This window comes from Hermetia illucens, chromosome 7 (assembly GCF_905115235.1).
Source record: "Hermetia illucens chromosome 7, iHerIll2.2.curated.20191125, whole genome shotgun sequence".
NCBI classification, from domain to species: Eukaryota; Metazoa; Arthropoda; class Insecta; order Diptera; family Stratiomyidae; genus Hermetia; species Hermetia illucens.
In genome coordinates this window covers 10,725,182-10,739,359 of record NC_051855.1, presented here as the reverse complement: position 1 = coordinate 10,739,359, position 14,178 = coordinate 10,725,182, and the positions used below count along the sequence as shown (strand labels likewise).

Genomic DNA, 14,178 nt, shown 5'->3' with positions numbered 1-14,178 from the left:
CAAAGGATTGTTTTAAATCTCACCAAAAAGAACCTCCGAATCATGGTGGGAATTCTCACTGGTCATTGTCGGCTGAACTATAACCTAGGGAAGCTAGGGATATCTACGGATACTACGGACACTGCCTGCAGGTTTTGTGAGGAGTATGATGAAACCTCTATACACGTCCTGGGACAGTATTCGGCACTTGTGCAAAGTAGGTCAAGGGATCTGGGAGAACACTGAATACCAGATGCAAAGCTGAAAGATCTGGAAGTAAGGAACATACTAAAGTTCCTAACGGTTATAGGCCTGCTTGAATAACTATGATCAATAGGTACACTATGACCAGTTGGTTCCCCTTAACAGAATAATAATGATACTATAAATTAGTGGTCATAATTAGAAGAAGAAGAAAGCGGGATAAAGAGAAGATAGAGTGAGAAGGGGTCAGGTTGTTGAGAATGAAGTATGATTTTCAATCCCCTCCACGTTTCGTTTGCGGTCTTATGAGAACTCATTTTAAATGCAAAATCCAAGTAAACAATGAAATAAGAGTTACTTCTCATTTTACCCGATCGTGCGTGGGATCTGTCTTTAAATGTTCAAATAAGAGTGAAAAATTTTCAAGAATTCCAATAAATAATTTAGTGAGAATAGCGGTCCTAATAAAGGGCAGGGTGTTACCTTCGAAATGTTGGACAATAAAAATAAATAAAATCGTTTTTTACAGTGTAGTGATATAATTTAAATGCAAATAATTTTCAATACCGGTTACCAAGGACCGTTACTTATTTAATCCAGTGTTTGATGAATTTTGTAAACATTGAAATACAATGGAGCTCGCTAGTAATTCAATTATACTTTTTATATTTCAAATAATATTTTATATTCAGGTTTGTGTATTAAAATATCAAAACTAAAAGGACAAGTCTGCAATTTGGGTTTTTCTTTATTTAGTGCATTTACGGAGAGAACATAACTGGAAAAGTATCTACTAACTCATTCCTGGATGGAGTTCACCCTGACGGATTTGACTATAAAATAAAACTTTCAGATTTAAGAGAAGTCGCCAATATACCCTTACCCGGTATAAGGGTGGAAAGCCTGAAGGTTGCCATTGTTAAGCCATTGGTATATATCCTCGTGAATATAAAAAACAACTCTGAAAATGTCCAGCCAGTGCTGTATTTTGCAAATTCTACCAGCAATTTTTACTGTCAAGTGGTAAACTTTGAAGGTCCTGAAAAAGCGATCCATATTTCGGTAAATATCTGACTATTATAAGACCATTACGCCTTATTAATTTTATATTTTATGATTTATTTTATTTATGATTTTTATTTATCACAATCTCGGCAGATGCCGGATTTTACCTAATACTAGCACTAAGTGCCAAGCATTTAAGCTCGGACGATCCTACCTACTTAAAAACTAAAAGGGGCACTGGTGGTGGTGGCCGGTGGTAGATCAGTGGGAGAATCCGTCGAGTAGGTAGGGTAGGTAGGTATCAGTGGCCGCTCCGAGGAGCCCAATTAGCGCTTTGGTGCGCCGTTTTGATGCCATAAACTCCTAAGACAGTGACTGTTGTTATAGGAACAGGGAAGCGGAGTCCAGCTGGCTCGGATCTTCAGAGAAAGTGCATGAGGGTTTCCCTTCCTTCTCCGCAGCTTCGGCAATGCGAGTCGTAGGGTAAGCCGAGCCTAGCGGCATGGTCCCCTATGGGCCAGTGCCCCGTGCGGACCGCCGTAATCTTGAATGCATTTGCACGCGTCTGGCACAGGAGCTCTCGTGATCGGGCTATGTTATAAGGGGGCCAAATTCTCCTTGATTTGGCACAGCTTGTAAGCCTTCGCCATCTCAGGCCCGCGGCTGCTAGGTAGTGCGAGTAGACTCGGCCCCCGACAGCCGCCACCGGAACACCGACTGTGTTCCCCGAGGGACTGCTAAGAGCAGAGCCTTGCCTGGCCAATCCGTCAGCCCGCTCATTCCCTTCTATGTTCCTATGCCCGGGAACCCAGAGGAGAGTGATCTTGAGCGTGCCGCCCAGATGGTTGAGCGTGTCTCTGCACTGCCCCACCAACCGGGAAGATGTCGTCGTTGAGTACAAGGCCTTGATGGCCGCTTGGCTGTCGGTCAGAATGGCTATGTTACGCTTGGGGCTCGAATCACGCTCCAGCCATCGACAGATTTCCAATATCGCCAGTACTTCCGCCTGAAATACACTGGTGAAACCTGGGAGACCATACGACTTGGATACACCGTGTGTATTCGAGAAAACCCCCGCGCCGACTCCATAGGCCATCTTTGATCCGTCCGTAAAGAATACCGTGTCATAGTCTTGCAACAAGCCGCCGGTCTTCCACTTTACCCTGGTTGGAAGGTCCACAGCAAAGTTTCTCGTGAAGTTCAGCTTGCGTGTGACATAGTCCGTGGGGGATGCCCAGATTTCTCGAGGTATTTCATCTAGAATGTTGCTGTGGCCGTAGGACTTCGCTGCCCAGCATCCGGACTCACGTAGTCTGACGGCACTGCACGCTGCAACATATTGGATGTGGAGGTCAAGGGGGAGGAGATGCAGGAGTACATTGAGAGCATCTGCCGGGCAAGACTGCAGAGCCCCCGTAGCACCTGCACACGCGGTTCTTTGAATCCTATTAAGCTTCGTTCTATTGTATTTCTTCTTCAAAGCCTGCCACCATACAATAGATCCGTACGTCAGGATCGGACGCACTACAGCGGTGTACATCCAGAGAACCATACTCGGCCGGAGACCCTATTTCTTGGCAAAGGTTCTCTTACAGGCATAGAAGGCTATACAGGCCTTCTTAACCCTCAGTTCTATGTTCAACCTCCAATTTAGCTTAGGATCCAGGATTACACCCAGATACTTTACATTAGAGGAAAGAACCAATCTTTGTTCATTCAGCCGTGGTAGATGGAATTCAGGTATCCTTGCTTGGTGGTGAATAGCATCAGTTGCGTTTTGGTTGGGTTTATGCTGAGTCCGCATCTTGCGGCAACGCTCCTTCCATGATGTCGCTCATAATGGACAGAAACATCCCTGATACTAATATCACCAAGTCGTCGGCATACGCCACCACCTTCACCCCGCTGCTGTCTAATGTGCGTAAAATTTTGTCCATTACTATTAACCAGAGCACCGGTGAGATAGCACCACCCTGGGGCGTGCCTCTGTTCACAGCTCTGGTCAAGTGGTTGCCTCCCAGATCGGACTGGATTATCCTGGTACTCAGCATGGATATAATCCAATGCGTGAGATACCCCTTCAATCCAATACCGGTCAAGGCTTCCTTGATGGCGTTGGTACTGACGTTGTTGAAAGCTCCTTCTATATCCAAGAAGGCATCAAGGGTATACTGCTTGTACTGCAGCGACCGCTCAACAGTGCCAATTACCTCGTGGAGGGCGGTTTCTGTGGATTTTCCTTTGAGGTAGGCATGCTGGGAATTAGAGAAAAGCGTTTTCTCCATAATCGTCCTTAAGTGAATGTCCAGGACGCGTTCTAGGGTCTTCAGCACGAAAGAGGTCAGGCTGATTGGCCGAAAGTCCTTCGCGGACTCATGACCGCGCCTGCCCGCTTTCGGTATGAAAACCACCCGTGCGCGCCTCTAGGACTGCGGTACGTATCCTAAAGTGATGCAGCTCCGGTAAATCTCAACAAGCCACGGCACAACCCTTTCCTGCTGCTTCTGTACCATGACTGGCATTATGCCATCTGGGCCTGGAGATTTGTATGCGGAGAAACTGTTTATAGCCCAGCCGATCCTATCCCCGGTAATTACCGATTTGATAGTCTCGCACAGCTGGGGTTGCCGCAAACCCTCTAAGCGAGGTTCTGACTCACAGTCCTCCTCGCTGGAGGGAAAGTGCGTTTGCACCAGCAGCTCCAAGGTTTCACTAGAAGATTCCGTCCAGGAGCCTTCCGACTTTTTAAGGAAGGATGGACTCTTATGTTCCTTGGACAGAATCTTATTGAGCCTCGCGGATTCACTAGTGCTTTCAATGTTCTGACAATAGTCTAGCCAAGACCGCCTCTTGGAGGTCCTGATGGCCGACTTGTACTTCTTCAAGCAGTCCTTGTATGGCTGCCAGTATTTTTGCCTGTAGCAGAAGTTGAAGATTTCTCTGGTCAGCTTCCTGAGACTAGAGAGATCTTCGTTCCACCACGGTGGCAGGGTCTTTTTGCTGTACTTAGCAGGGCACGAGACTTTGAAGGCGGTATCAAAAGCCTTCTCCAGAGCCCCGACCTTTGACTCCAGTTCGTCTGTCGTGCCAATCCTACCAATTTGCGCACCGGAGAGTTTGTTCTTAATTACCTGACCAAACTTTCTCCAGTCGATCCTCCTGGGATCTCTAAAGGGCTTGGAGACCTCTGCGGCGAGAGCTAGACTGAAGAGTATCCAACTGTGGTCAGAGAAGGATCTCTGGTCAGACACTCTCCAGTCCTCCACCCTAAGAATCCCGTTGTCGGTTATTAGAGTGATATCAAGGACCTCCTCCCAACCGTCACAGTTCTCCGAGCAGGGGAAATGAAAGGTTGGTGTACTGCTCCTGTTACACACCGATAGATTTGAAGTAATAATAAAATCAAAGAATGACTCACCTCTTTCGTTGATTTCTGAGTTGCCCCAAAGTGTATGCCTTGCATTTGCGTCGCAGCCAATCAGCAGGTTGGCTTTCTTTGGTGTTATGGTGTTCGTCAGATGTTGTAGTTCTTCTGGCGGAGCTGATCGGTCGTGAGCCATGTACGCCGAGGAAATATACACGTTCTCTGCCCCCACCTGCTCCAGCTTGACCACAACTAGGTCACTGGAACTCAGGTCCGGGCACAGGAATGCGTGCAGACTCTTCCTCGCAAGAATACATGCTCTATGTTTAGCCTGATCAGCGTCTCCTGTGCTGTGGAATAAATTAAAATATTTGCTTTGGAGCCCTTTGATGGTTCGGTCGCTTCCGACCCAGGGCTCCTGTATTAATGCGATGTCGATGTCTTCCTCTAAGAGGAAGACGAGCAGATTAGCCGAGGCGCACTTCGAGTGCTGCAGATTTATCTGCGTTACCCTCAGCATGATCTGCTTGCGTGGGGGGTTTGTCAGCCCCCGTCGGACCGTCGATCGTCATCTCCTCCAACAGCTCGTTGGCGGCGTCGATTGGGTCAAGGTCGTCGTCCGGTTTTGCAGAGCGGAACACTTTTACTTTGGCATGCCTGACTCCGAACCACACTTTGTAATCAGCCTTTTTCAGTGCCTCCAGGCACTCCTCGTTTATGCGGAGTAGTACGGGCTGGCTGTTTATCTGAGGTTCCTCCTCCTTTATAACAACCCAGTCGTCCATGGGAATCCCGGGGTTGTGAAGGCGCAGGAAATGGACCAGCTTGTCCTTCTCCATGCGGATCTTCGGCAACCAAATGCGAGCGACCAGTCTCCTGGGAATCTCGTCGTAAGGGATAATCTTGTGGTTAACGCCCTCCCAAGCGTCGCTGTTCTTAGCGACGCACGAGCCGAGAAAGTCCTTAGAGAACTGGTCCATGCAAGCTATTACGTGGAACCCACGGACCACCTGAGATGAATCAAAGTGGGAAGTGAGTCCCGGGTGTTTGCCTCCGGTTTCCACGAGATGTTCATAGACCATGCCCGACAGCCTAGCCTCAACACTGGTCCACACCTTCAGCGTTAGTTTGCCGCAAGCAGAATTGCCATCCGCCAGCGCCACCCGTAAGTGACTCCTGGCTACATCGCTGAAGGGCTTCGCAGTACGTGGCCCGCCGGCTGACGGTTGCTGTACAATTTCCTCCGTATGTTGCTTGGCGTCTGCGCTCTTGCCCACTCTGCTCCGCTTCTTATCTTGTTCGACCTCGTCTTGAGATCGATTGCATTTTAGAGCGATGGGCTTCGCCTTCTGCTCGTCAGCCCGGCGTTTGCTGTTGTATTCATCAACAATCGCCTGGTATTTAGCGAGGTCTTTTTCATCCCGCTCGTCGACAGTACCGGCCTCCTTATTCTTGGCAATCTTGCCGAGAATATGCATGGCCTTCTGGTACTGACTCTTGAGCAGGACACCCGTGGACCTTCGCTTCTTAGCCGGTTTCCGGCGACCGACATTCTTGTCGGTTTTCGCTTTCGAGGAATCCCCCGACGCTGAGGGCTTCGGGTCAGGAGTACTATGTCTGGTACTCGCTACACCCAGCCTGACGGCAGTGGGTTCCAGGCTGGAAGCCACTAGTCCGTCTGACGCCTCGCTCCGAGAGGACCCTGCGGTTGGTTTCAGCATAACGGTGCTACGGCTGGCATCGAGTGTACTGCTCTCGACGGCCACTGTCTCCTGGCTGGAGGCCAGCAGCTCGTCCTCCGATGATGCGCCTGGCATCATCGCCTCCTCTTCTATCGTCGTTTTGGTTTTTTTATTAATTGAGTCCATGTCTTGGTCCCACGAGTAGTCCGGGAAGAATGTCCACCCTGGCTGGCCCGGCCACCAGGGTAAGGGTCTTATTTGAAACTGAAGGTGCCCAAGGTATTCAGAGTTCGCATACTAAAGACCAAGCTCCCCATTGGCCACGCAGCCCTCGGCGTATGCTGTTCCACCTTGGCTTGGGGTCCTATTAGCACCTTCTCCGGTGCAGGGAGGACGATCCCCGGGCTGTTGCTTCAGTCCATCCCCCCGCCAGATCTACTTGCCCCTAACACATGACCAGTAGACAAGCAGATCCTCGTCAGTTGGATGAGCCTACTCCCAGCCCGGACCTACACACTCTTGGCCCGCCCGAAGACGGTTTCCAGCGGCCACCACGGGGAGGTCGTGTGAGGTCTTGCCTAATTATGCAACTTTAACCTGAACCATAATCAGACCAGGCCGCCCATCGAGTACTCCCCGCAACATTGAGCACGTATGCAGAATGGTGTACTTCTGCATGGTTTGAACCAGACTGTGCGAAAGTCCCAGGACATCAAGGGAAGCCGTCAGGGATTTAGGTACAATACGTGTAGCTGACAATATTATGGGAACTACAACCACCCGCTCGAGACGCCAAATTTCTTTGATTTCCCGAGCCAATGGCTCATAGTTTACCTTCTTCTCCACGTATTTCCGTTCAATGTTGCTATTATGGGGGATAGCAACATCAATAATATACGCGGAGCGACCCGTCTTGTCAACTAGCAGTACGTCAGGCTTGTTGTGTGCATTATGGCGATCAGTCAGAACTTGCCGGTCCCAATACATGCTGTAAGCAGAACTATCAAGTACTGCTTGCGGCTCTTATCGGTAAACCGGACATGTCTCCGTGATCAGCCCATGCTTGTATGCAAGGTTTTGATGGATAACCTTACATACAGCACCGGTGCCATAACAGTACAGCCAGAAATGAGATGGTCCAACGTCTCTAACGCCGAACCACACATTCTGCACTGGTCGTTCTCCACCTGTTCTTTCATGATGAGCTTTTTATAAGCTCGGGTGGCGACCACGCCATCCTGAATGACACACATGAACCCGTCCGTCTCAGCAAAGAGCTCCCCAGCACACAGCCATCTGTTCGACAGATGCAAATCGACAAATGACTGCCAAAGACAATTCACGTGTTTACCGTGCATTGCTTTCGACTTCCATTCCTCGATCCGCTCCTGGTCCGACTTCACCCCACTCAGAGGATTGAAAGATCGATCCTTCAAGTTAAGTGGAGTCAGTCCATAGTCTGCCTTACAGACAGCCGCATGCAAGGGACTCGCCTGCTCTTTGCTGTAAAAATAAGCGCGCAGCGAGTCGACTTGGCGATGATGTTGTGCCGCCACGTCAGCCACGCCTCTACCTCCGATGTCACGAGGCAGGTTCATCCGCTCCACGCCCGACTTTGGGTGATGCATTCGGAATTTGGACATAGTTGTCCGTATCCGCCGCTGGACGTTTTCCAGATCGGTCTTCGTCCACGGCAATATTCCGAATGCATAAGCCAGTGAAGGGATGGCGAATACATTCAACGCGCTTATTTTATTCTTCCCCGAGAGATGCGATTTCAGCACCAGCTTTACACGTCGCAGGAATTCGGACAGCAGAGCTTCTTTCAGATCACCAACTCGAGCATGGCTTCCTTGCAGAATTCCTTGGTACTTGTAGATGTCTGTCTCGGTCATAGCTTCGATGTGGAGGTCACCAATGCTATGTCCGGCATGCGGCTCGTGATGACCTTTGCGGATGGCTTGGATTCGACACTTGTCTAATCCAAACTCCATCCGAATATCACGGCTGAACATGTCTATTATTCGCAACAGACTTCTAAGATGGTTGTCAGTACCAGCATACAGCTTGATGTCATGTAGGTACATCAAGTGTGTCAGTTCGCACTTAGCACGTAGGCCATATTTTATTGCAAAACCGTGCCCTCTAGCATCATTCAGTAGCCATGAAAGGGGGTTCAGTGCCATACAAAGCCAAAGGGGACTCAATGAATCCCCCTGGAAGATGCCCCTCCGAATACGGATGGGCTCTGAGGTATTAGCACCCTCAGATGTACGGACTGACAAGGTGGTATGCCACCCTTCCATGACTGTCGCCAAAAACTTTATTAGTTTCGGATCAATGCGATAGAGATGTAGGATGTCGATTAGCCAGGTATGCGGAACGCTATCAAAAGCCTTGGCATAATCGATATAGCAACTGAAGAGGTTTCTTTTGCCTCTAGTTGCTTGTCCTACAATTACCGAGTCGATAATGAGTTGCTCTTTGCAACCCCTTGACCCAACTCGGCAGCCCTTCTGCTCCTCGGACAGAATGTTGTTGGTTTCGAGGTGCGCATTGATCCTTCCACTAATAATGGACGTGATGAATTTGTAGAGGGTTGGTAAGCAAGTGATCGGTCTTGTGTCTACGGGGTCCTGCACCGTGTCCTTCTTAGGGATAAGGTAGGTAATCCCCGCAGTGAGGAAAGATGGAAATTCCTCCGGCCGACTTATGACCTCATTTATACTGCGTGCCAACCGACTGTGTACGCTGGTAAATTTCTTATACCAGAAATTCTGCACCCGATCCAGACCTGGGCCCCTCCAGTTCTTCGAGATGTTTATGGCTCGTCGAACTTCCTCTTCGGTAACATCCGCGAAATTCATGCCAGGTGTATTGAAATGGCGGGTGCCTTCGGCGGTGATCCACTCAGCATGCTCAGCATGCTGGGCAGGTAATCCCCAAAGTCCACCCCAATACTCTTTCGCTTCCGTCACCGAGAACTGTATTGTCTGGGCGCTCTGTTGGGATTCGTTGAGAGATCTGAAAACAACCTGTGGTTGTGGTCGTCGTGGCGCCTAGACGTCGAACTGCCCCACGACTAGCGGTTTCGACGCCGTGCTGTCCATTACGAGAGCCCGACCCAGTCACCAAGTCAGACGACTCCCGCCGGTTATCCGTACTGGATCTCAAATTTCTCCTTCTTCTCATTGTTGGTGGTGCATTTTATCCCTAGCTGCCAGGGGTTGAGATAGCTTCTTTAGTGAGTAATCTGCAAGACTGCAAAGTTCCTGCACTTTCCTCACCTAACCCCTGAGACGCTGCGGTGGCATACAGCCATTCAGACTGAAGCTATCTATCCCTCCTCCTTTCACAACCGGGTTTGGGATCGGCTTCGGCGGAGTTATTTTATTATTTTTTTATTTTATTTATTTTTTTTTATTTTATTTATTTATTTATTTTATTTTATTTATTTTTTTTATTTTATTTATTATTTATTTCCTTCTTTTATACTCGTATTTTCTCTAATTTTCATATTTTTTCAGGCGGAAATTATCCCAAATAATGTCAACATTTTAGCCGTTTCTTACAAAAAGCACATTGAGATATTCGCTATTCAAAATAGAAGTGGAAACTGTAGATATTCGCAAATGTTACAAAAAATACTGTTAGACGGTAGTGGTGATATTCAAAGGACTATTCTGTTCAAAGCTGCTGCTAGTAACGGTGCAGATATGCCATTCCTGCATATGATTGTTTCCATGGTAAATCAGGCTCGGAGTTATCTTGTGTAAGTCTCTTATTTTTCTTCTTCTTCTTTTTTCTTTTATTTTATCTTTTTTTCTTCCTTTGGTTCGGATAGCTGAGTGGTTAGAGCACAAGGCTGTCGTAGAGACAGATAATGCCTCGTTGCCAATCGTCAGGCATTGATTCGCTGTCCCATACCTTGAGCACAAGTTGATGAACCACTTGGTGTAATTGGTCGCCTCCATATTTAACCAATTCGGCTGTAATTCCATCGGCTCCAGGCGACTTATGATTTTTTAACCGATGAATTGCACGGACTGTTTCTCCTAAACTCGGTGGTGGCAGTATTTGTCCGTCCTCTTCAGTTGACGGGACCTCCAACTCGCCGATGTTCTGGTTGTTCAGTAGGTCTTCAAAGTACTCAACCCATCGCTCCAATATATCCATTCCGTTGTTTTCCATGTAGGGTTATCAACCCTACCCAACCCCCAACCTGGAGGACCAGTTGGTACAATTTGTTCCGTTTTTAACACTCACCTGTTGTTTTCTGGACTTTTTCCGCCGACGACCGAAGCTAAAAGGGTCTTCAATGACCTGAAGGCACATCTTTTCCCCTTTGGACCCCTCTTTTGGCTCACTTGCGAGCTCCTCCAGCGCTGGACGGGATCAGAAAGCCACTGCTTGACCTGGCTCGCGCCGTGGGGGATGGTCAGCTGATATTTCCGTTCCGTCGTTGGCCAGGGCAGCAGCGTGCTGTGCCACGTTCATAGCAGGAAAAACTGTCGCCAGCATAGATTGCGGGGATTTCACTGTGTCCCTAAGTTCGCTGATCGTTTTCGTTAGCAGCTTCATTTGAGTTCGCTGATTCTCATTTTGTCGCAGCACATCATCGTACTTAGCTCGAATTTCGCTGAGTGCGCTGTCATCGGATGGCAGGGATAAGTCCGGTCCCAAGTTATCCTCGAAAACGTCATTGATATACTGAGCATCGTTTATTTATTTATTAATTTATTTATTTATTTAATGAGAACAATACACAGAAAGCAAATTTCTTATTACATATTGTCCTCAGAGGGAGGAGCAAGTAAATGGCATATTTTGCGCTTAAAGCTAGAGAGGGACATAGAGTCAAAGGAACCAAGCTGTAGGGCATTGTAGGACCGCGAAAACCTCGGGATCGGAGAGTGAAAGTAAATCTCGAGCTCGGCGAAGGGCACATCAAAAATGTCCGCATTACGTGTGTTATGAGACGAGGCGATACGGAGAGTAATATCCGAGTTGGCGGAGCAGTCCATCAGACCATTGCAGAGTTTGAAAAGAGTACACATATCAAGGAAGATACGGCGTTGCTGTAGGGAGGGGAGATTGAGGGTGCCGAGTCGTGACGGAGAATCAACCCGTGGAAGGTTCTTTTTATAAAAGAGGGATCGGGTGAATTTGCGTTGTACAACCTCAAGAGCGCCGCAGTCCCGAATGCGGAAAGGGGACCAGACTACACAGCAATATTCAAGGATGTTTTTGACAAGGGAATTGAAGAGTGTTAAGGAGGGCTGGATTGATATAAAGTCGGACGAGGAACGTAGGATAAAACCAGACATTTTGGAAGCTCTATTGATGATGTCAACGAAGTGGGAATTGAAACGAAGTTTATGGTCGAATATTACATCCAGGTCTTTGAAGGAGGTCAGTAGTGAAAGAGGTTGACCACTGAGAGAATAGGAAAAGGATGATGGGGAGGGTTTAAGGGAATAGCGCATCCAGTGGCATTTGTTGACATTCAGTGTTAGCTTGTTGACCGAACACCAACGGGCTAAATTATCAAGGTTGGATTGTAAGAGAGCACAGTCCAATGGAGACGAAACAGAGGCAAACAATTCAAGGTCGTCTGCGTAAAGCAAATACGGACAGGTGAGAATGGAGGCGAGGTCATTGATAAAAAACAGGAAGAGTAGGGGGCCAAGTGTAGAGCCTTGGGGAACACCAGAGGAAGGAGAGAAGGAACCAGATGAGTGACCATGAAAAGAAACTTTGCAGGAACGGTATGAGAGATAGGAGGAAAACCAGGAGATGACTGAGGGAGGGAAGTCTAGTGAAGAAAGTTTAGAGAGGAGAATGTTATGGTCAACGGTGTCAAAGGTTTTGGAGAAATCAGTATAAACAGCATGTACCTCCTGTCGTGAATTCAAGCGTTTAGCAACAAAGTTGGTAAAGACCAGAAGATTTGAAGCCGTTGATCTATGTTTCACGAAACCATGCTGCTCTTTGACAATGAGGTGACCGAAGTGCGCAGTCAACCAGTCGTTGACGTATCTTTCTAGGATTTTGGAGCAAGAGGAGAGAAGAGAAATGGGGCGGTAGTTCACAGCAAGGGAAGGGTCTCCGCTCTTGAGGATAGGAATGATAAGGGCCTCTTTCCAGAGACGGGGAAAGTAGCATTCGTCTAGACTTTTGTTGTAGATTATACACAGGGGGAGGAAAATGTGTTTTCTACAGTTAAGGAGGAAGAGATTAGGAAGCCCATCGGGGCCAGGTCCGACACTGGGGTCAAGGTTACCAATGAGGGACTCAACCAAGGAAGGCGTGAGGAGAGGAATGGCTAGTGATTCGGAGGAGTCTGTGGTTATGAAAGGTGTAGAGGGTGAAGGGCTCGAGGGAGAAAACACTGAAGAGAAGTAGGTGCAGAGAAGGTCGCAGGATTGTTGTGGGGAGTTGGCAGTGGAGTCAGCGAAGCTGATAGAAGAAGGGACAGATTGAGTTGGATTACGAGAGTTGCGAGCGTGAGACCAAAAGGGTTTTAAGTTACCGCGGGCAAGGGCCGCCCTTGCCCGCGGTAACTTAAAACTTCGACGCTCAAAAGGTACCTTTTACGCACTTTTCTGACCATTGACTTCACAGTAGATCGTATAGCGTTAAAGTGAGCAAGGTCGGGGTCATTTTTAGAAGCCCGAAACTTCTTCCGCAGTGTATGTTTCAAGCGAATGTTAATATGAAGTTCCGTTGTGAACCAAGTTGGGTACGAACGTAGGCAGGGAGGGGAAGAAGGGACATAACAGGAGAGGAGATCAGAGAGGATATTGTAGAAGGTGTTAAGAGCTTGATCACACTATAAATTACTTAATATATGTACCCAGTTGAAAGACGCTAAAGCTGAGTTCAGACCGTCAAAAGAGATCGAGAGTGCGGCCCAAGGAGTTTTTGGTGGTATTGAAATTCAGGGCAGAGCAAGTTTACATAAAGAAAGAAAGTGGGAGGGAAGAATGGGAGAGGTTGTTGGAAGGAATTGGAAGGGGGGGGGGGTTAGGGGGGAGGTTGAAATCTCCACAAAGGAAGAAAGGGAGGGAAGGGAATCTGACGGTAAGGAGTTCAGACAAACTGTCAAACAATTCTTCATACAGGTGAGAAGGGCTAGCACAGGGGACATATACACAAGAAACAATGAACGGGGGGAAGTTGGGCGGGGAGACACGAAGAGCAACACAATCAAAAGGAAAGCCAGAGGAGGAGAAGACGAGTTCAGCGGGGAGTGAATCTTTTATAGCAATTAGGACTCCATCACCAGTGGACTTACGAGAAGCATCCCCGTCCCTGTCACAGCGGAAAGTGGAGTACCCTTCGGGGAGCTCGGAGTATAATATGGCATCGTCTAGCCAGGTTTCGGAGATACAGATGGCATGGTGTTGCTCAGCCAGCGCGAATAAATTGCCCCCAGCTTGGTTCTTAAACCCCTGACATTCTGATAAAACAGACGGACAGTGAACATGGATCCTTTTATATAGCTCGGCGAGGCAGGCGGGTTGCCCTGAATTGGGACGCTTATATGGCTTGATGAATACACCTTCAGGTCAGAAAGAAGGGTTGCCGAGGACATCAACTTCATGTGGATAAGTAACCTTGAAAGATGCAATTACCCGGTCGGTGTTGTCGTCTTTTGTGAATTTAATGCAGGACAGAGGATAGAGTAAACCAACTTTGCTCCTTATATACTCCAGAACATCGTCCGTAGAAGTTGTGAACGCTAGTCTGGAGATGAAGAGCTGTTTAGGTGGGGACGCCACCTTTAACTTGGGGCCACTGGTATGGATGAATGAAGTGCCAGGATATATGGTGGTAGCGGGAAGCGGAGCTTCGTTGGCGACAGGAACGATGTCAGAAAGTGGGGCAGCTGTGTTCCGATTCGAAACTTGCTGAGGAGGCTGCGGATATTGTCCTGTCATA

General features: G+C 48.2%; 2 protein-coding genes across 2 annotated transcripts in view; both read left to right on the top strand.

Moving 5' to 3' along the window:
• The first annotated feature begins 346 nt into the window (after nt 1-346).
• On the top strand, nt 347-9,937 carry LOC119660859. Its single transcript, XM_038069754.1, has 4 exons — nt 347-875; nt 940-1,245; nt 9,762-9,883; nt 9,928-9,937. The coding sequence occupies exons 1-4, from the start codon at nt 816-818 to the stop codon at nt 9,935-9,937; spliced, it is 498 nt and encodes a 165-aa protein (XP_037925682.1). The 5' UTR covers nt 347-815.
• Nucleotides 9,926-14,178, top strand: part of LOC119661023 — a 19,914-nt gene continuing 15,661 nt past the window's right edge. The window contains exon 1 of the mRNA XM_038070175.1: nt 9,926-10,006. Coding sequence (XP_037926103.1) covers nt 9,951-10,006 — 56 coding nt within the window. The 5' untranslated portion in view covers nt 9,926-9,950. The remainder of the gene's footprint in view (nt 10,007-14,178) is intronic.

What these genes read in the sequence shown, in the direction of transcription:
- LOC119660859 (XM_038069754.1), top strand. Translation starts at nt 816, where the DNA reads ATGGAGCTCGCTAGTAATTCAATTATACTTTTTATATTTCAAATAATA. An exon ending in AAATAATATTTTATATTCAG is followed by an intron (nt 876 to 939) that starts GTTTGTGTATTA and finishes TTCTTTATTTAG; the next exon opens with TGCATTTACGGAGAGAACAT. An exon ending in AAAAAGCGATCCATATTTCG is followed by an intron (nt 1,246 to 9,761) that starts GTAAATATCTGA and finishes ATATTTTTTCAG; the next exon opens with GCGGAAATTATCCCAAATAA.